This window comes from Staurois parvus, unplaced genomic scaffold (assembly GCF_062004578.1).
Source record: "Staurois parvus isolate SC_StPar_1 unplaced genomic scaffold, SC_StPar_1.0 ptg001418l, whole genome shotgun sequence".
NCBI classification, from domain to species: Eukaryota; Metazoa; Chordata; class Amphibia; order Anura; family Ranidae; genus Staurois; species Staurois parvus.
This window is the reverse complement of record NW_028319214.1, coordinates 970,039-993,320: the sequence shown is the minus strand read 5'-3', so window position 1 is coordinate 993,320 and position 23,282 is coordinate 970,039. Positions and strand designations below refer to the sequence as shown.

General features: G+C 43.4%; 1 protein-coding gene across 12 annotated transcripts in view; it reads left to right on the top strand.

Annotated features, from left to right (window-relative positions):
• The window catches only part of PITPNM2 (phosphatidylinositol transfer protein membrane associated 2), a 450,474-nt gene that overhangs the window by 371,440 nt on the left and 55,752 nt on the right, over window positions 1–23,282 (top strand). For all 12 annotated transcript variants that reach the window (XM_089661994.1, XM_089661992.1, XM_089661991.1 and 9 more), the window contains 3 exons: window positions 6,626–6,837; window positions 13,109–13,284; window positions 14,653–14,823. In XM_089661994.1, coding sequence (XP_089518120.1) covers window positions 6,626–6,837; window positions 13,109–13,284; window positions 14,653–14,823 — 559 coding nt within the window. The remainder of the gene's footprint in view (window positions 1–6,625; window positions 6,838–13,108; window positions 13,285–14,652; window positions 14,824–23,282) is intronic.

Sequence of the window (23,282 nt, the reverse complement as noted above, 5' to 3'; positions counted from 1 at the left end):
TAAAAAAGGAACTTGAAGTGGTTCAGGTGAAATTAAAGTCCGACCTATCACAAATAATACAAAAATGTAAGCAATGTCAAACAAAGAAGATGAACAACTTTGCTGCTCGAAGCAGCGCTTTTGTGTTGAAAACAGATTCCCCAGGTCTGATTTTAGCCATACACATTCGCAGCACTTGTCCAAAACTCAAAATCTGGGAATACAGGGATCAAAATTCATCTGATTCAGCAGGAACTGGCCGAATTTAGAACCTCACACCATTTTGCACAGAAATCTCATTTATTACCTCCGATGGTGGGCTGATGTCTAATCCGGAAACCCCTTGGGATTTTTCTCGCTCTGTAGTACAGATTCTGGCCTTGCAGCTCCAGATCAAGCTTTGATTTCCCTTAATCAGTCAGTGACTGTATCCGATCCAAATGCTTTTTCAGTGTCAGGTGGGAAGAGGATTGCAATCTCTTCCTGATTGTAAATGCATCCAAAATTACTTGATGATGCGATATCTTCAGAGGCCATTTGGTTATAGACAATCCTCACAATTGGATCAATCGGTGAATGTGATGTCCCGGTTTTCTACAGGTACATCTGGTAAATAACCTTGTGGTGGGCAGCCAGCAGGGGTGCTGTATGGGAAACCAGTCCAGAATGCAAGTGTACAATCCAAACGCACACGCTCCTGCGTTAAAAATAGCTGTGTGTATAAGTGCTGCAGGGACCGTAAGCTGGAACTGAACAGAATCAGCACATGACAAATTGTGACAAAATGTCTTTCACTTTTCCCCAGCTTCATTCACGGACCGATTATCTGTTCTATTTTCTCCACAGCTCATCTCCGCAACCCTGCCCGCCCATTGGCTTGTGTGGCGCCGGCGTCATGTGTTTCCATGACACCGGCAATCTGCCTCATCCTGCCCGGCGCCGACATCATGGTTTTCCATGATAATGGCAGCCGGTGCAGGAATGACTTTGAGCGCATGCGTGAGTAGCATGGCAGGTTACATGCGTCGCCATGACGCGGTCAGCCGCTGCACCAATAAAACCACTGTAGGTGTATCCTCATTGCAGCTCACTTGATAATAGGAGACACACCCCCACATTTCTCAGCAACAGCTTTTAGCTTCTGTCAGGGACATATAAGCTGCCGATCGTTGTTTACATAATACAGCGCTGCTTTCAGCTGACACTTTATTACAATCCGGAGAGTACTATGATACACATATATACACATGCGTCATGCTTTAGGACTGTTTTTCTTCAGCTGGAACTGGGGCCTTTGTCAAGGTAGAGGGAATTATGAACAGTTCCAAATACCAGTCAATATTGGCACATACCCTTCAAGCTTCTACTAGAAAGCTGAACATGAAGAGGAACTTCATCTTTCAGCATGACAACTACCCAAAGCATACATCCACATCAACAAGGAATGGCTTCACCAGAAGAAGATGAACGTTTTGGAATGGCCCAGCCAGAGCCCAAACCTGAATCCGCTGGAAAATCTGTGGGGTTATCTGAAGAGGGCTGTGCACAGTACATGCCCTCAGCCTAATACCGGTGCCCCTGCTCCCCAAAACCACCCCTCCATTTTCGTGTGCACTCCTGAACGCCCGTTCGGTTTGCAACAAACTTACCGCCATCCACGACCTCTTTGTCTCCCACTGCCTCAACCTCCTGGCGATCACTGAAACCTGGATCCAAACCACCAATTCTACCTCCCCTGTAGCACTCTCCTATGGAGGTCTCACCTGGACCCACTCACCCAGACTCACAGTCGAAAAGGTGGGGTTGGTATGCTCCTGTCACCGCAGAGCACCTTCCAAGTCCTCCCAAACCCTCCCTCTCTATCCTTCTCCTCCTTTGAGGCCCACTGCATCCGACTATTCTCTCCAATCCCCCTGAGGATTGCAGTAATCTATCGGCCTCCTGGACCCGTATCCCGCTTCCTTGACGACTTCTCCACCTGGTTACCCTTCTTTCTCTCCTCCGAGCTGCCCACCACCATCCTTGGAGACTTCAACATCCCTATCAACATCAATAACCCGGCCACATCCCAACTCCTCCACCTAACCTCTTCTTTTGCACTTGCACAGTGCATACAGTCCACCACTTCGACGGGAACACCCTGGACCTTGTTTTCTCTCATCTCTGCACCCCCCACAACCTCACAAACACCCCTTTTCCCCTCTCTGACCACAACCTCATCACTTTCTCTGTCTCCTCGTCCTCTTACACCTACCCCTCTAAACGTCAAACCATCACCAGCTGAAACCTCCGCAACCTGAACCCTGCCCCCTTCCACGCTGCAGCTGACCAACTGTACGACAGTATACTTCCCCTGTCCTGCCCTGACCTGGCCACCACTGTTTATAACAACTCGTTGTCAGCCGCTCTTGACTCCTTAGCACCCCTAACCACACGAAACATTAGACCCCGACCGCTTCAACCCTGGCAGAATGACCATACCAAAAATCTCAAGTGACACAGTCATGCGCTAGAGCGACTATGGCGCAAAACCAGATCCCAACAAGCGTTCACCCGATATAAATCCGCCTTCCTCACATACACTTCCTCCCTCCACGCTGCCAAGCAAGCCTACTTTGTAACCCTCATCAATACCCTCTCCTCCAGTCCTCGCCGGCTCTTCTCCACTTTCAACTCTCTGCTCTCTCCGCCCCCACCTCCACCCAGTACCTCACTCATGGCCCACGAGTTTGCTAACCACTTCCAAAGCAAGATCGACGAAATTCAAAGGGACATCACCACTGCTCAGACTTCTGCCCCACCTAGCATCCCTCACACGAAAACCCCCTCAACATTCCTCTCCTTCGACCTCGCCACTGTCCAGACCTCCACCCCGCCCAATATTCCTCACACTAAAACCCCCTCAACACTCCACTCCTTTGACCCTGCTACCACTGAAGAGGTCACTAAGGTCTTCTCTGAAGCTTGGCTTACCACCTGCCCCCTCGACCCTGTCCCCTCACAACTCCTACAATCACCCTCCTCCATCCTACGCTCCCTCACTCACATCTTTATTCTCTCCCTCTCTACTGGCACATTCCCCTCCCCTCTGAAGCACGCGCACATCACTCCCATACTCAAAAAACCCTCCCTGGATCCCACTGACCTAAACAACGTTATCATCTCCCTGCTGCCATTTACATCCAAACTCCTTGAGCGCTTAGCCTATAATCGCCTAAGCTCCCACCTCACCGACAACAACCTCCTTGATCCCCTACAATCTGGCTTCCGTCCCCTACACTCCACCGAAACCGCCCTACTCAAACTCACCAATGACCCGCTAACCGCCAAAGCCAATGGCCACTACTCAGTGTTACTACTCCTCGACCTCTCTGCGGCTTTCGACACGGTCGACCACCCCCTCCTCCTCAAAAAACGATACTCTTTTGGCCTCAGAGACTCTGCTCTCTCCTGGCTCTCTTCCTCACAACGCTCCTTCAGTGTTACTTATAACGCTGCCACCTCCCCCTCACTCCCTCTCACTGTTGGGGTCCCCCAAGGTTCTGTTCTCGGGCCCCTTCTCTATCTACACCTCCTCCCGTCGTCAACTGATACACTCCCACGGCTTCAACTACCATCTCTATGCCGATGGCACTCAAATCTATCTCTCTACCCCTCGCCTCACCCCTTCAGTCTCCGCCCGAATCACTAGCCTTCTGAACGACGTATCAGACTGGATGTCACTCCACTTCCTCAAATTAAACCTTGCCAAAACTGAGCTCCTAGTTTTCCACCCAGCCCGCGCCCCCGACCTCTCCATCACGACCAACAACGCCACCATCAGCCCCACCCCGCAAGCCAGAGTACTAGGTGTCACTCTAGACTCCAATCTGTCTTTCCAGCCCCGGGTCCAAACGCTGACAAATTCATGCAGACTCCACCTCCGCAACATCTCCAAAATACGCACATTCCTAACTCCAGAAACTACAAAGCAACTCATCATTCCCTTATTATATCACGACTTGACTACTGTAACTCCCTCCTCGCCGGGCCAACCTCAACACAGGCTATCCTTCCTTCAGTCTATCCTGAATTCTGCAGCCAGACTCATCCACCTTACTAACCGCTCCATATCCGCCAACCCCCTCTGCCAATCCCTCCACTGGCTTCCGATTGCCCAACACATAAAATTCAAATTATTAACACTGACGTACAAAGCTGTTCATAACACTGCCCCAAACTACATCACTGACCTGATATCCATCTACCACCCAAAACGCACTCTCCACTTCTCACAAGACCTCCTACTCTCTAGTTCCCTGGTCTCCTCCTCCCATGCCCGTCTCCAGGACTTCTCCTCGGCTTCCCTCATCCTCTGGAACTTACTACCCCAATCCATCAGACTGTCACCGACCCTCCTCACCTTTAGGCGCACTCTGAAAACCCATCTCTTCAGAGAAGCCTACCCCGCCCTCACCTAATTGCCGATCTCCTCCGCTCTTCCCACCATTCCATCCCCCACAGCTATTTCATCCTATACCACTCTCCCCTCCCTCCTAGATTGTAAGCTCCAAGGAGCAGGGTCCTTGAACCCCTCGTGTATTGTATTGTTACTGTGCTGTCTCGTGTACTGTCTCCCATTATAATGTACAGCGCTGAGAAAACTGTTGGCGCTATATACATACTGTATAATAATAATATTTTGGAGTGTTTTGCAAGGAAGAGTGGGCAAATATTGCCAAGTCAAGATGTGCCATGCTGATAGACTCATACCCAAAAAGACTGAGTGCTGAAATCAAATCAAATGGTGCTTCAGCAAAGTATTAGTTTAAGGGTGTGCACACTTATGCAACCATATTATTTTAGATTTTTATTTTTACTTCCACCTAAAAGATTTCAGTTTGTTGTTCAACTGCGTTGTACAGTTTATAGGTTACATTAAAGGTAGAAAAAGTTATCAAATAATTTATCTTTGTCTCATTTTTTTACATCACAGAAACCTAACATTTTAAGTGGGGTGTGTAAACTTTTTATCTCCACTGTATATATACAGTGCATCCAGAAAGTATTCATAGTGCTTAACTTTTGCCGTATTTTGCTTATTCTAAAATTGATTAAATTCATTTTTTTCTCAACATTCTACAAACAATACCGCATACGGACAATGTGAAAGAAGTTTGTTTTGAAATCTTTGTAATTTATTAAAAATTAAAAATGGAAGAAAAAAACCACGTACTTAAGTATTCACAGCCTTTGCTCAATACTTTGTTGAAGCACTATTAGCACCAATTACAGCCTCAAGTCGTTTTGAGTATGATGCTACAAACTTGGCACACCTATTTTTGGGCAATTTCTCCCATTCTTTTTTGCGGTACCTCTCTAGCTCCATCAGGTTGGATGGGGAGCATCGGTGCACAGCCATTTTCAGATCTCTCCAGAGATGTTCAATCGGGTTCAGGTCTGGGCTCTGGCTGGGGCACTCCAGAACATTCTCTAGGCCCCCAGTTCCTGCCGCTGAAAAACATCCCCACAGCATGATGCTGCCATCAACATGCTTCACTGTAGGGATGGTATTGGTGAGGTGGTGAGCAGTGTCTGGTTTCTTCCAGACATGACCCTTGGCATTCAGGCCAAAGAGTTCAATCTTTGTTTTATCAGACCAGAGAGTTTTGTTTATCATGGTCTGAGAGTCCCTCATGTGCCCTTTGACAAACTCCAGGCAGGCTGCCATTTGCCTTTTGCTGAGGAGTGGCTTCCGTCTGGCCACTCTACCATACAGTCCTGATTGGTGGAGTGCTGCAGAGATGATTGTTCTTCTGGAAGGTTCTCCTCTTTCCACAGAGAAACGCTGAAGCTCTTTCAGAGTGACCATCTGGTGCTTGGTTACCTCCCTGGCTAAGACCCTTCTCCCTTGATTGCTCATTTTGGCTGGGCGGCCCTCTCTAGAAAGATTCCTGGTGGTTCCCAACTTCTTCCATTTACGGATGATGGAGACCACTGTGCTCATTGGGACCTTCAATTCTGCAGACCTTTTTCTGTACCCCTCCCCAGATCCGTGCCTTGATAGAATCCTGTCTTGGAGGTATACGGACAATTCCTTGGACTTCATTGCTTGGTTTGTGCTGATATGCACTGTTAACTATGCTACCTTATATAGACAAGTTTATGCTTTTCCTAATCATGTCCAATCAACTGAATTTCCCACAGTTGGACTCCAATCAAGTTGTGGAAACATCTCAAGGATGATCAGTGGGAACAGGATGCACTAGAGGTCAAATCTGAGTGTCATGCCAAAGGCTGTGAATACTTATGTACATGTTTTTTTTTGTTTTTCATTATAAATAAATTGCAAAGATTTCAAAATGAACTTCTTTCACGTTGTCATTATGGGGTATTTTTTGTATAATGTTGAGGGAAAAAATGAATTTAATCCATTTTGGAATACGGCTGTAACGTAACAAAATGTGGCAAAAGTTAAACGCTGTGAATACTTTCTGGATGCACTGTGTGTGTATGTATGTATGTATTTATGTGTGTGTGTGTGTATATATGTGTATATGTGTATATATATATATATATATATATATATATATACACACACGAAATATATATCTATCTCTATACCCGCTCTTTTATTACTTTCTGACATTCCTACTGTCTTTTTTAGGATACGGATCTCTTATCTCCAGGTATCAGCGTTAACAACAGTTACTGCTCTAGCAGTTCAAATCTGGAGACTAGTCGACATTTAAGCCGCAGCAACATAGACATACCTCGGAGCAATGGTGAAGACCCAAAGAAACAGCTTCCTCGCAAGAGAAGTGACTCTTCAACCTATGAGCTGGACACCATTAAGCAGCATCAAGCTTTTCTCTCTAGGTATGTGTACTACATGCACTAGTGGAGAATAGTCTGTAGGTTTGGTAGAAGAATGTCTGTAAATGTCTAAAGCATCTTACTGTATATTTGGGATAGCTTAGCTACTGGGAGCTTCTGGCAGAAGACATGCACTGCTCTCTGAATTAAAATAGAAATAGATATGTTTTTTTACAAAAGGATCTTGAAATCAATCACAAGAATACATTATAAGTAACTAGCCAAAGTGTGTGATTTCACACAATAGTGTCTTCATACAGAGTAGTATGGAATATAAAGGCATAAATACACTGTTTTGCCAAAAGTATTGGGGCACCCCTCCAAATCATTGGATTCAGGTGTTCCAATCACCTCCATGACCACAGGTGTATGAAATCAAGCACTTAGGCATGCAGACTGCTTCTACAAACATTTGTGAAGGAATGGGTCGCTCTCAGGAGCTCAGTGAATCCAAGCGTAGTACCGTGATAGGTTGCCACCTGAGCAGTAAGTCCATCAGTCAAATTTCCTTGCAACTGAATATTCCACAGCCAACTGTTATTGGAATTATAACAAAGTGGAAGCAACTGGGAACAAGAGCAACTCAGCCACAAAGTGGTAGGTCACATAAAATGACAGAGCAGGGTCAGTGCATGATGAAGCGCACAGTGCTCAGAAGTTGCCAACTGTCTGCAGAGTCAATAGCTAATGACCTCCAAATGTCATGTGGCCTTCAGATTAGCACAACATCAGTGTGTAGAGAGCTTCATGGAATGGGTTTCCATGGCCGAGCAGCTGCATCCAAGCCTTACATCACCAAGTGCAATGCTGTAAACCATGCTGCCACTGGACTCTAGAGCAGTGGAGACATGTTCTCTGGAATGATGAATCTGCTGGTTGCCAGGAGAATGGTGCTTGCCTGAATGCATGGTGCCAAGTGTAAAGTTTGGTGGAGGGGGGATTATGGTGTGAGGTTGTTTTTCAGGGTTTGGGCTTTGCCCCTTAGTGAATGGAACTCTTGAGGCATCAGCATACCAATATATTTTGGACAATTTAATGCTCCCAACTTTGTGGGAACAGTTTGGAGACGACCCCTGCCTGGTCCAACATGACTGCGCACCAGTGCACAAAGCAAGGTCCATAAAGATGTGGATGAGTGAGTTTAGGGTGGAGGAACTTTGACTGGCCTGCACAGAGTCCTGACCTCAACCCAATAGAACATCTTTGGGATGAATTAGAGTGGAGACTACGAGCCAGGTCTTCTCGTCTGACATCAGTGCCTGACCTCACAAATGTGCTTCTGGAAGAATGGTCAAACATTCCCATTGACATACTCCTAAACCTTGTGGACAGCCTTCCCAGAAGAGTTGAATCTGTTATAGTTGCAAAGGGTAGGCCAACTCAATATTGAACCATACAGACTAAGACTGGGATGCCATTAAAGTTTATTTGCGTGTAAAGGCAGGCGTCCCAATACGTTTGTCAATATAGTGTATATTAAAGATGATGGAAATATATTGTGGATCCAGAAGAAGTCCAAATAAAGGTTTCTAGCAGTTTATTTTCAATTTCCGCCAGATAAACCTGTGTTAGTAAGTCCACTGATAAGCCTGTTAATTGTGGTGAGAAAGACACCCAGTTAACGTTCAAACTGTATTATACTGTTTGACATTATTTATCCTTAGAAGTTGTGACTACATTTAGGTTTTTTTCAGACTTTTTCCTTTGTTTTCACTTGTTAATCTAGCCAGTTATGTACTTCCAGTCCTAGAGCGACAAGGCTCGTTCATCTTACTGTATCTATAAAGTGTCATTACCCTAGGCTGATCTTGGATTGTTTGAGATTTCAGTGCACCGGAAGTTATGAGCATACAGGATCCCTGGCAGGATCAATCGTAACTTCTAAGTACTTGCACAAAATGTCACTACATCCAAAGATGCAATATTTTATATTTTTGTTTACACTAAGGTACTCAGACATGAGAGCCCTGCCAAGTCTGTGGTTGACAGCTAATGTGATGACTCGGATGGATTTTTTAGCTAGTTGCTTGTTTACCTCCAAATAAGATGAGCATTGGGTGGATCTAGAACCCTGTTGCCCAACCTGCAGCCCTTTATTACTTATTGTGGGTACCCTTGGACTCACGCAGTTTTGTATTGGGAGTAAGAGCATTATCTCTAAAGGGATAATAGCAGTGACCTCTACTAAGCTTATGTAACATGTCCAAAGTCTCTATCTGCAGCATGTCTTCAATATCCAACCAAACCTCTAGAATATCCAGTGTCTGACCGTCATTCCTTTGGTATATACACAGTCTCTGGCATATGTTTCTTGAACTGCATATACTGAATATTAGTTGATCATATTCATGTTAGGAACCACAGTTGATGCCACATAGACCTCTTAAGGCAGCAGACACTCATATAAACACTCTAAATTTGCATGATAAATTAAACAATCTTTTGTAAAAACAGTGGATAGGTAATCAGAATGTCTTTTGTATGTAGCCTAAATCTGGCCATAGAGGGTTAATTTTTTTCCATTCAGCCAAGGGTACATTGTGTTCTAAAAGCAGGACATATCACTTTAACCACCTCCCGCCCGCCATATAGTAATGTGACGGACGCAAGGTGGTTCTCTCGTTCTGGAAGGACGTCATATGACGTCGTCCCATTCTCACCGTGCATGCACGGCTCAGGGAGCGCGCAGCGCGGCGATCGGCGGTGCGCTGTGTCCCTCGGACACAGCGGATCACTGATCACAGAAAGAGCTGAAGATGTCGGCTCGGTCACGTGATCAACTGGGTCCAATCACAGCTGATCACATGTAAACAGGGAAATGCCAGTTATCGGCATTTCTCTCCTCTCGAGCTGTCACGCTGACAGCTCGAGAGGAAAGTCGGTAATCGGCTTTCCGCGGAGGGGACATGTACACTGATCATCAGTGCCCTGATGATCAGTGTAGCCCCAGCAGTGCCACCTGTCAGTGCTCATCAGTGCCACATCAATGCCACATATCCGTGCCTACCAGTGCACATCATTGCCACATATCAGTGCCCATCTATCAATGCGAATCAGTGCTGCCAATCCGTGCCGCCTATCAGTGCGAATCAGTGCCGCCTGTCAGTGCCGCCTAACAGTGCCAGTCAGTGCCGCGTATCAGTGCCTCCTCATCAGTGCCCATCAGTGCCACCTATCAGTGTCCATCAGTGCAGCCTATCAGTTCCCATCAGTGCAGCCTCATTAGTGCACATCAGTGAAAGAGAAAAATTACTTTTTTTTTAATTTTCAGTGGTTTTTGGTTTGTTTAAGAACAAATAAAAAACCCTGAGGTGATTAAATACCACCAAAATAAAGCTCTAGCTGTCACAAAAAAATGATAAAAATTTAATGTGGGTACAGTGTTGCATGACCGCACAATTGTCACTCAAAGTGCGACAGCGCTGAAAGCTGGAAATTGGCCTAGGCAGGAAGGGGGTATAAGTGCCCTGTAGGCTAGTGGTTAAGAATACATTTACCAATGTTATTATGTAAAACTTTTTCCATAAAAAAACTTGGTAAGCAAAAAAAAAAAAGAATACACTGACCGGCAGCTACTGCCGCTGAATGCCAAAGGTTATCCAGCTTGTCCCTTCAACAGAAGATGATCAAATGATTGACTTGTGTAGCAGATGGACACACACTGAACTTCATCTGGTTCCTGCTGAACTGGCTGAATTTTGATTAGTGTATGGCCAGCTTAAAGGCGAAGTTCACCTTTGGAACATGTTACATGTTCCACTCTCATTTAGCGTGGAAGATGTAACATGTTCCAGCTTTTTCCTCCTCTTCTTCCCAGTCACTCTCTACCTGTAAATTGCACTGCTGGTGAGTGTGCTATTTTACTATTTTCCACACGTCACCAGATTATATGTTCAAACTGGGATAATTAGAGTCACCTATCTGAATGTTTATCCACACCATCATTGAACTATCATCATCATTTAATATTGTGTGCGGTCCCTTTTTGGGACATTTAGTATTCTATTTTGGACAATTTTTTTTTCGGATTTCAGTATCTTTATTGGTGGATTAGTTTTAGCCACATGCGTGTTTTCACTTTTATTGCCGTCACCAAATGTAGCACTGTATTATGTTATATGGTATGTGTTAGTATTACTTATCCTATACCTTTTTGCAGTTTTATTGATTTTAGCACTGCATTCCAACCTTGTGCAGGTTATGCGTTTATATTTTATACGTTTATGCCACTGATAATTTTTAAGCACTGCACTACATTTTTATTAAGTGAAGGAAATATGTATTTGATCCCCTGCTGATTTGTAATGTTTGCCCACTCACAAAGAAATGATCAGTCTAAAAATCGAATGGTATGTGTATTGTAACACTAAGAGGCAGAATAGCAACAAAGAATTCAAAAGAAATGTCTAACAAATGATGCAGTGATTTGCATGTTCATGAGGGAAATAAGTATTTGATCCCCTTCACAAAACATGACTTAGTACTTGGTGGCAAATCCCTTGTTGGCAATCACAGAGGTCAGACGTTTCCTGTAGTTGGCCACCAGGTTTGCACACATCTCAGGAGGGATTTTGGCCTACTCCTCTTGGCAGATCCTCTCCAAGTCTTTAAGGTTTGGTGGCTGATGTTTGGCAACTCGAATTTTCTGCTCCCTCCACAGATTTTCAATTGGACTAAGGTCTGGAGACGGGCTAGGCCACTCCAGGACCTTAATGTGCTTCTTCTTGAGCCACTCCTTTGTTTCCTTGGCCATGTGTTTTGGGTCATGGTCATGCTGGAACACCCATCCACGCCCCGTTTTCAATACCCTGGCTGAGGGAAGGTTCTCACCCAAGATTGGAAGGTACATTGCCCCGTCCATCGTCCCTTTGATGAGGTGCAGTTGTCCTGTCCCCTTAGCAGAAAAACATCCCCAAAGCAGAATGTTTCCACCACCATGTTTGACAATTGGGATGGTGTTCTTGGGGTCATAGGCAGCATTCCTCCTCCTCCAAACACAGCGAGTTGATGCCAAACAGCTCAATTTTGATCTCATCTGACCACAACACTTTCAACCAGTCCTCCTCTGCATCATTCAGATGTTCAGTGGCAAACTTCAGACAAGCCTGGACATGTGCTTTCTTGAGCAGAGGGACCTTGCGGCCACTGCAGGATTTCAATCCTTGTCGACGTAGTGTGTTACCAATTGTTTTCTTGGTGACTGTGGTCCCAGCTGCCTGGAGATCATTGACAAGATCCTCACGTGTAGTTCTGGGATGATTCCTCACTGTTCTCATGATCATTGACACTCCACGAGTTGAACTCTTGCATGGTGCACCAGACCTAGAGAGACTGACAGTTGTTTTGTGCTTCTTCCATTTGTGAATGATTGCACCAACTGTTGTCACCTTCTCATCAAGATGCTTGGCGATAGTTTGGTAGCCCAGTCCAGCCTTAGTGTAGGTCTACAATCTTGTCCCTGACCTCCTTGGACAGCTCTTTGGTCTTTGCCATGGTGGAGAGTTTGGAATCTGATTGTTTGATTGCTCCTGTGGACAGGTTTTTTTTATAAAGGTAACAAAATGAGATTAGCAGCACTCCCTTTAAGAGACTGCTTCTAATCTCAGTTTGTTACCTGTATGAAAGACACCTGGTAGCCAGAAATCCTGCTGAATGATAGGGGATCAAATACTTATTTCCCTCACGGACATGCAAATCAGTGCATCATTTGTTAGACATGCATTTCTTTTGAATTTTTTGTTGCTATTCTGTCTCTCAGTGTTACAATACACCTACCATTCGATTTTTAGACTGATCATTTCTTTGTGAGTGGGCAAACATTCAAAATCAGTAGGGGATCAAATACTTATTTCCTTCACTGTAAGCAGATACTGTAGAACTGGAAGGAGTTACCCACACAACCCTGAGATTATTGTAGCCGTATTAGTGCACTTGCAACAGAAACAATTGAGTGCTGTCCGTGATATTTTATTATTTGCACTAAAATCCAAATTTTCAGGACAAGCTTTTGGGGTGTACCTCCTTCTTCAAGGTCTAAGCACTACTACTACACAAATTTTTAGCAGAATTTTAATAAGATGATCTCTGAAAAAAAAAAACATACACAAACAAACATAAACAGCAATGGTAATTAAACTTGGATGGTTATTGAGATAAGGCAGGGACACAATCCTTGTAGATATAAACTGCCAATGCTCAACCAAGCCGTAAGAAAAGTGGACTTGGAATGGGACATCACCAGCTGTATTTCCATAAAGCATCTGTTTGTTTCCAGTTTACACGCAAGTGTCCTCAGAAATGATCCCGGGTCTCGAAGGTCAAGCAGCTCTACAATGTTGGATGGAGGCAGCATTGGAAAATTTGACTTTGAGATTACAGACTTCTTTCTGTTTGGCTCTCCTCTTGGACTAGTGTTGGCGTTGAGGAAAACTGTGATTCCAGCCCTTGACAGTAAGTATGATATAAATACATAAATGCATCTGGACCACATTAGACCGATTACCATTTTTTTACTAATAATTTGTTCTTTGCTAGTACTTATGAAATGGGGCTACAGCTCTGTTATACTTCATCATGGTTTCCCAATTACTGATGCTGCCGATGTCTATGGAGCTCTGCAGCCAGTATAATTGAAAAAAAAAAAAAAGACAGGAACTGGAAAGGGTAAAACCATGCATTGAGCTGCACTGATTTGTAAATCTGTGTCCAATGTCAAATGTATGGTTATTATGTAAATTTGTAATGTATCTTTCCAGTCTTCATCCAGCCATATTATACTAAAACCATGTAAGAAGTGAATACTTGTGAGCTATTATGAATGAGGTATTCAGTGAGTTGTAAATAATTGTCTACTGATATAATGTGCTTGGTGTGCTGGCACTTACACAGACTCACTTACTATTTCCTATTTGTTCAATTAAATAAATAAATTTATAAATTTATAGTGCCGCGCTCCTATTTTAAAAAAAATAGGAGCGCGGCACTATAAATTTATTTATTTAATTGAACATACTAAAACCATCCTGCCAAAAATGATCTTTTTTTTTTTTTTGCAACCATAGAAACCATACCGCTGTTTATATACAGACGCCAGAGAATCTCATTCCCATCCACTTATGCGATTGACTTTCTGCTTTTCCCAAAAGTCTAATTTCAGGCATCCTCTATAGTAGGGTCTTTATCTGTGTCTGATGCTAACAAATGGCAATGTTAAAACTTGTCATAAACATGGGATTATAATAAAGACAAGACTTCCCATTTAGCAGTCAGTTTGACAGGGAAGGCCTACATCAATTTCTAGTACAATACTGACAAGGCCCAAATTCAATATCTTGGATAATGCGGATGCTTGTTAGGATCTGTAATAAAGTTTGCTAAAATCAGTGCCCTGCGTATGGAGGACCTGAAAAGTATTGCTGTTTTCTTTTTTTCTTTCCTTAAATAAAAACTAGAGTTTTACTTTAATACCTACATGTATCACCGAACTACCCTGATAAACTTAATTCAAAGATTGATCATTCATTTTTTTTTGTGTTGTGAGGTACAGTATTATTATTATACAGGATTTATATAGCGCCAACAGTTTGCACAGCGCTTTACAAAATGAAGGTAGACATAACAGTTACAATACAATTTGGTACAAGTAGACGTTTACCATTTTTTCGGTGAGCAGTTTCCATTTTCTTGTGCTCCCACCAATACTAGTACCTGCCACTCTGGCATTATGATGAATGTGACCTTCCTGCCGTGCTAAAGGTTTTTGGTTCTACAAACATTTGTTTTCTGAAATACTCATTCTCGGAACTGTTTCATCTTCAGTTTATCAGCTTCGACCTGGCTGCCAGCAGGTTTACAACCTCTTCCACCCTGCTGATCCTTCTGCCTCACGTGTAGAGCCACTTCTAGAAAAGAAGTTCCATCTGCTGCCTCCCTTTAATGTTCCTCGATACCAGAGATTCCCTTTGGGGGATGGAAATTCCGCCCTCTTGGGTAAGTAGTGACTTTTGATTGTTGCCATGTTCTCTTACTATGTTCGAAATGAGATAAGCTAGTGTTTGATCCTGCCTAAAAGATGTAGAACTAAACCTAGGGTTAACAGTGTAACCAAGCAGTTAGCCGATTATTGTACTGATTCAGATGTGCCCTCTTATACTGTAGATACTTTTTCACCTTTAGTGCCAACTAACTAGATATAGCTATAAAAGAAAATAACATTGCAAAAACGTAACCAGCAGCTTGACAATATATGCACTAATTTTCCTTAATCATTTCTAACCTACAACTTTCTTCTGATTGCCAGTAAGTATGGTACGGAACATAAAAGCTAATTATACCGCAGCCAATGCATACTGAAGATACTCATGTTGCTAAACCAAGCCAATTTTCGCAAGAGTAGTTTAATTATTCCCCTAGTACTGAGGACAATTCTAGGGGCCTGTGTTTGCTTTAGAAATTATCCTCACCCCATACAAATCTCTGGGAATACAAAAGAAGCTCAAGCAGGTCAACCACAGCTGCAATTAACTCTGATGGACAGCATGGATAGACAAATCTCCCGTTGTGCCTGTTGTATTCTGACAGTCACCTACAGAATATTCACCTGCATGTGATTAGACACAGCTACCATTCGGTCAAAAGTTTTCATTTGGCTCCTTCTATTTTTAAATTGAAGGATGTCAAACAAGAGGGGGCCCACAAGGCTGAAATTTGCTTAGTGTACTAAGCCAGATCTGATGAAGTACATCTTTGTTGCCTTTTGAGTCTCTTCACACCTATACATTTTATAGATATACATGTATAGCAAGTGACCATAAATGTTTTCCCAGTATCAAAAAAGTCAGTCATCTTAAATACTGTAAATACTTTTTCACACTGTTACAATATTTTCAGCCAACCTAGAACCAGTAAAGAGGTGATACTAGCAGAAGGGCATTGCCATGGATGCCCAAAGGTGCCTACAGACTCACAGATGGAAATCCAGCTCTGGAATTCCTATGGCTAAGCAAAAACTGAAATATATTGGCCAGAATTAATTGATTCTCCGCTCTCATATGCATTTTACTGAGAAACCCAAATACAACAAACAAATGAAGAAAACACCATACCATTGTTTTGCAAATGTGTAGCATGCAAAAATTCTTTAACGGGTTAATTAACATTTAAAGTGGTTGTAAAGGCGCAAGGTTTATTATCTCCATGCATTCTATGCCTGGAGGTGAAAGAAATCTTATGTATGCAGCAGCCCCCCCCCCCCCCCCCCCCAAATCACAGCCAGTAACCCAATGAGGAGAGGGAGAGGGCAGAGCCGAGCTGCGGCTTTGTGTGCAGCAGCGCAAGATCAAGCCTACTTTGGGTGCCCAGCAGCGAGCTTCTTGCTCTGGGGCATTCGGCAGGAGGGAGGGGCCAGGAGCGCTTGTGGGGGACCCAAAAAGAAGAGGATCAGGGCTGCTCTGTGCAAAACCACTTCACATAGTACGTAAGTATGACATGTTTGCTATTTAAGTACAATAGCAAAAAAAAAATTGATCCCTATGCATTACAGCTTCCCCAGTACATTAATAATATAATATCCTCTGTTTTGTAATATAATGCTTATTTCTCAAGCTCTGCGTTATCTTGTGGGCTTCCCTCTCCATCCTGCCTAGATGGCAGGATGAACCGAATGTTGGTTCATGACCTCAGCACCTCACAATCAAGCAATAAAGCAGACTGTACATGCTTGGGTAGGGAATGAAGCAGAGTCCTTGTTTGTGAGGTGCTGAGGGGACTAGGCTGATGAAGAGGAGAGCCCAATCGAAAATGCAGCTTAAAAAGTAAGCATTATTTTACAAAACAGATGACTGTATATTAATGCACTGTAACGCTTATGGAATTTTTTTTGCAAATGTCATTACAGGTGAATTAACCCTTTAAACTTGATTTGAAAAGCCCATTGGGCTTTGTTTATACAAATATGGAGATTAGAGAGGGAAGGAGCTTTCATTAGCTCAGTATAATTAATCTGTCTCTTTATTACCCACTCTTGAAAGAAGCTATGAGCCAAGCTAAAACTGGCCATAGATGGGTCAAAACCCTGAGTTCTGCAGTGACCGGACAAATTTCAATCAGTGTGTGGCCATGCCTGCTCGACAGAAGTCTTTCCTATGAACGACTTCTGTCAAACAGTAGTGGGAAACTTTTCTCAATCAGCGGCTACACCCATTCAGCTGCAAGTCTCACCATACAATGTTCTGTTGGGAGGAAGGGACTCCTCAATCCATCTTACTTGTGTAGATGGAGGAATCTGTGTTTTTTTTTTTTGTTTTTTTTTTCTTTCCGCCTGCTGGCTGAACAAAAAAAAAAACTTTCTGTCTATTGCTGGCTTATGAGTGCATTACTTTAATTTTCTATCGTTTATTAGGTTGTTCAGGATAGGAATACAATCATATTTTACATTTGCACAGAGTGCATTGAGTCATTTAACTCATAAACTTGCATCATGAGCAGTAATAAAGCACGGCCATTATGCAGCACTATAAATCAAAGAGCAGAACCTGCATATGTAATGAGCAACTATAACTGCTCACATGTACATATATACAATTACAAAAAAAATGTTTTTAACAAAACCCACACTTATAACGTTAAAAAAAAATACAGGGGTTGGACCAAAATATGGAAACACTACATGATTTTCAGGTGTGAAAGTGCAGTCTTCATGGGACAGAGATTGAGCTCTGCAGTCACTTTTGCAGCAGTTGTTTTTTTATTCTGGGTCGCAATCCTGCGCAATGTCCTTTTGTCTCTTTTGGTCAATTAACCATGTCAACCGCACTTATGTTTATCAGATGAAATTTTCATGGAAACTGTATATGCCATCATATCCTTTGATACTGTACCTTGCGACACGACAAATAAATTGGCAACTTCAGTCACAGAGGCACCAGTTGTGGTCATCAACAATTTGCCCTCTTTGCAGCTCAGTAAGCTCTGACATGACTCCGTACTACCTGCACCGCACGCAGTGAATGACAAAAGTGAGGCTTCCCACCAGTTATCACTTCCGCTTTCAACACAAAACATGTCATCATTTTCACACCTGCAGTTCATGCCGTGTTTCCATTTTTTGTCTTAACCCCTATAAATGAAAAACATACAGCCTTTTAACTATTACTTTCTGCTGGTAAAAGTATTGCAGGTGACTAGGCATCCGGGGAATTGTTTGAGTCGGGTTGTGACTTGCTTATCTTTCCTTTCACTTTAATAGTAATCAGTTTATAACTTTAGCTTACCATTCATGGATGAATGGTCTTAGCCTTGTATTGGAAAAAAAAAGAGCAGTTAAAGCAACATTAATAATGTACAAAAGAGGTGCACGTGCCCCTTTAAATGCTAAGTGTATACCAATACATTTCTGAATACAAATATACTTATGCAATTTAAACAAAAATCAATAATCAACTCTAATATACAGTACTTGTTCAATATTCGCAGGCAATAATTTTTCATACCAAATAAACACTTGTCACAATTAAACAATAAAGTTCATATACAGAGGATATAAAAAGTCTACACACCCCTGTTAAAATGTTATGTTTCTGTGATGTAAACAAAATGAGGCAAAGATAAATAATTTCAGAACTTTTTCCACCTTTAATGTATCCTATGAACTGTACAACACAGTTGAACACCAAACTGAAATCTTTTAGTTGGAGGGAAGTAAAAATAAAAAACTAAAATAATATGGTTGCATAAGTGTGCACACCCTTAAACTAATACTTTGTTGAAGCACCTTTTGATTTGATTGCAGCACTCAGTCTTTTTGGGTATGAGTCTATCAGCATGGCACATCTTGACTTGGCAATATTTGCCCACTCTTCCTTGCAAAAACACTCCAGATCTGTCAGATTGCGAGGGCATCTCCTGTGCACAGCCCTCTTCAGATCCCCAGTTCCAGCTGAAGAAAAACAGCCGCAAAGCATGATGCTGCCACCACCATGCTTCACTGTGGGTATGGTGTTCTTTTGGTGATTTGCTGTGTTATTTTTGTGCCAAACATCTTTTGGAATTATGTCCAGAAAGTTCAACCTTGGTTTCATCAGACCATAACACATTTTCCCACATGCTTTTGGGAGACTTCAGGTGTGTTTTTGCAAAATTTAGCCGGGCTTGGATGTTTTTCTTTGTAACAAAAGGCTTCTGTCTTGCCACTCTACCCCATAGCTCAGAGATATGAAGAATATGGGAGATTGTTGTCACATGTACCACACAGCCAGTACTTGCCAGATATTCCTGCAGCTCCTTTATTGTTACTGTAGGCTTCTTGGCAGCCTCCCAGACCAGTTTTCTTCTCGTCTTCTCATCAGTTCTTGGTAATATCACTGTTACACCATATTTTCTCCACTTGATGACTGTCTTTACTGTGTTCCATGGTATATCTAATGCCTTGGCAATTCTTTTGTACCCTTCTCCTGATCGATACCTTTTAACAATGAGATCCCTCTGATGCTTTGCAAGCTCTCTGCAAACCATGGCTTTTGCTGTAGGATGCGACTAAGAAAATGTCAGGAAAGACCTCCTAGAACAGCTGAACTTTATTTGGGGTTAATCAGAGGCACTTTAAATGATGGCAGGTGTGTACTGACTCCTATTTAACATGATTTTACCCTAGGTTCACATCTGTGCAGGTGGTGCCACTGCAGATCCGCACGAAAATCCGTGCAGCCGCACCACCCGCACAGAGAAATGCGGACCCGCGGGCGGGTGCTCTTAGTTCTAATGGCACGCAGTCCGCACTGGAAAACGCAACTGTACTGGGAACCGAGGTTCCCGTGCAGGCTGCGTTTTCCAAAGACGTGCAGGAACTTCTTCCCTGCGTGTCACGGGCACGCTCAAATGAACGGGCTCTCGTGCCAGTGCAAAACGCGGCCCGCACGGCCGCATATATGTGAACCAGGGGTTAAATTTAATTGCTTAATTCTGAACACAGCTTCATCCCCAGTTATAAGGAGGTATGCACACTTCTGCAACCACATTATTTTAGTTTTTTTATGTTTACTCCCCTCCTAAAAGATTTCAGTTTGTTTTTCAATTGAGTTGTACAGTTTATAGGTTACATTAGAGGTGAAAAAAGTTCTGAAATTATTTATCTTTGTCTCATTTTATTACATCACAGAAACCTGACATTTTAACAGGGGTGTGTAGACTTTTTATATCCACTGTATAATCCAGACACCGCCTAATCTCCAGGTGCCTTATTGTGCTCAGTAATGAATGAAAACATTAAAGTGTGCAAAGTGCTTCTCCACATTTAAGCCTTTTACCAGAAGGACATGATCTCACAATAAAGGAGATCAAGCACGCTTTTTTAATCCACAGAAACTGATGCTCCAATATGTAGACTCCAGGTGGATCTGTGATCCCTTGAGTGTATTGCAGCAAAGGTGCCCCACGCAGGAATACCTTCAGCAGCCCGCAGACTCCAACTGTCACACATTTCAGACCAAGGAACATTTAAAACTAGAAGAAAGGAAAAGCTTTATATTGTAGTATCATTAAAAACCATTTATTAGATAGTGTGATAGATCCAACTGGGACAGGGGCTTGGCTTAATTCTCAGAGTAAAGACAATACAGCTTCCCTTTTGGAGTGGGTAGAAGGCTAGCCCCTGGTCCCCTTCAAAGGTCCCTGTCCTGATTAGGTCTGTCACAGATGGCTATTGCATTTACAGTGAATGAGGAATAAAAAACAGTGTACAGATTTTCAAAGCACTTTTTTACATTTTTAATTTGGTCTGGTATTCAGGATTTATTTGGTATAGCAGCTTTTTGGTTTGGTTAAACTAAGCACAGGTATTATTTTTATTTAAAGCAACATTAATGGTTCTGTTCTACTAAGGCAACCTATACAGTCATCATTTTTCAACCAGCAGGATGAACAAAAAAATTACCCGATTCCCCCATCATACCTTTGATGTGGATGGGGGCTCTCTGCCATCAGAATACAATATAGTTATCAGTGCTGTAGGCTATAGACAGCGGCACTAATTGATTGGGAAAAGCCCGACAGGTTGGATGTACAGAAGTGTATCAGTAGATTGACTTCTGTACAACCAGGGTGCCCATACATGGATCAAAATTCATCTCGTTCCTGCTGAACCTGCCAATTTTATATCCTTGAATGGCCGGCTTAAGCAGAACACTGAACTCTATGGAGCATAGTTATAGAGCAGTGAATGTGACATTCACCAAATATCAATTAAATTAAAATGATAGCATCCATGCTAAAACCATATGAGTGTTGCTCACCAGTGAATACAGCAGCTGTTTCTTCCCAAGAAAAAAAAAACTGGTTTTATACTGTGAAATATGTTAAGGCAGCGCTACTATATGGCAAATAATACACATACAAATTATACAATCAGTCCAAAATAAATTAAATAAATTGAAAGTGCTCTGGTGCTCTTCCCATCAACACAAAAAAGTTCATAGATCGATGCCACAATTTCTTATATGTCCCCTGTGTCCATGCAAATCAACCTGTGCACTTGTGTGACTCTCCACTACGCACTTACCAGATGGCATGTGACCCCTTGTTTGCACAAGAAATCGATGCAAGTTTTCTGATGCCCAATATACTCCAAAGGAATGCTAAGAAACCTCCACTTATTCAGATCCTTCGCTGAGATATTTCACCCCCTTCAGGAACACTCCACTCATCGGATTCAATTCACCAAACATCCACTGAAGGTTAATCTCTCAGGTTTATAGAGTCCCCCCTTACATCACGGTCCCCATCTGAATCAGATAAACCAACGGATCTGAATCCTCATCCTGTGTCTGAGGATATTCCAGTGACCCTAGCTGCGGGCCTTATATGGCCCATGGAGCAAAGATTGGAGACTCATGCTTAAGTAGATTGTTTTGATGTTTCCACAAGAGCTTTAAAGTAATATATTAACAGACATATTTTATTGCTGTTATATATTTTTAAAATATTGATTTATAAAGTGCAAACCCTGCCTACCTCAAGGTAACCTACCAACCAGTTACATTTTATATTCATTTCCAAGTACAAATGCATAACTGGTAAAACACTTTTGTATAGGAAGAAGAGATCTGAAGCAGCCCAAAAAGCCACTTATTAAGCATTGACCTCTTTTTACTATTGTGCTTTACTGTGCCTTTCTAAGTTAACTGGTATCAAGTAGGTTGGCTGGACCAATATGATAATTAGAGTAGCAGGAAATCCTCTTCTGTGTTGTGAGCATCTCACAACTATCTTGAATCATAAAAAAGCCAATAACTGTAGGGGGCTGATTAAAGAGTAACTCCACGTTTGTGGGAAAAACAATATACCGTATTTTTCGCTCCATAAGACGCACCTGACCATAAGACGCACCTAGGTTTTTGAGGCGAAAAACAAGAAAAAAAATATTCTGAACCAATGGACTGCAGATACAGTACAGGGGATGACCAGAGACTGCTGACACAATACAGGAGATGACCAGAGACTGCGGACACAGTACAGGAGATGACCAGAGACTGCGGACACAGTGCAGGAGATGACCAGAGACTGCGGACACAATACAGGAGATGACCAGAGACTGCAGACACAGTACAGGAGATGACCAGAGACTGCGGACACAGTGCAGGAGATGACCAAAGACTGCGGACACAGTGCAGGAGATGACCAGAGACTGCGGACACAGTGCAGGAGATGACCAGAGACTGCGGACACAGTGCAGGAGATGACCAGAGACTGCGGACACAGTGCAGGGGATGACCAGAGACTGCGGACACAGTGCAGGAGATGACCAGAGACTGCGGACACAGTGCAGGAGATGACCAGAGGCTGCGGACACAGTGCAGGGGATGACCAGAGGCTGCGGACACAGTGCAGGGGATGACCAGAGGCTGCGGACACAGTGCAGGGGATGACCAGAGACTGCGGACACAGTGCAGGGGATGACCAGAGACTGCGGACACAGTGCAGGGGATGACCAGAGACTGCGGACACAGTGCAGGGGATGACCAGAGACTGCGGACACAGTGCAGGGGATGACCAGAGACTGCGGACACAGTGCAGGGGATGACCAGAGACTGCGGACACAGTGCAGGGGATGACCAGAGACTGCGGACACAGTGCAGGGGATGACCAGAGACTGCGGACACAGTGCAGGGGATGACCAGAGACTGCGGACACAGTGCAGGGAATGACCAGAGACTGCGGACAGTGCAGGGAATGACCAGAGACTGCGGACAGTGCAGGGGATGACCAGAGACTGCAGACAGTGCAGGGAATGACCAGAGACTGCTGACCTTTGGGGAGGGAGGGGGAGCGGGTACCTGAATTTGACAGGTACCCGCTCCCACTTCCGCGGAGTTGTCCTTCGCTCTTCTTCCCAAGCCAGCTTCTGTGACAGCCGGGTGCCCACTGCGCATGCGCGAGAAGCGCTGCGCTTTGTGAAT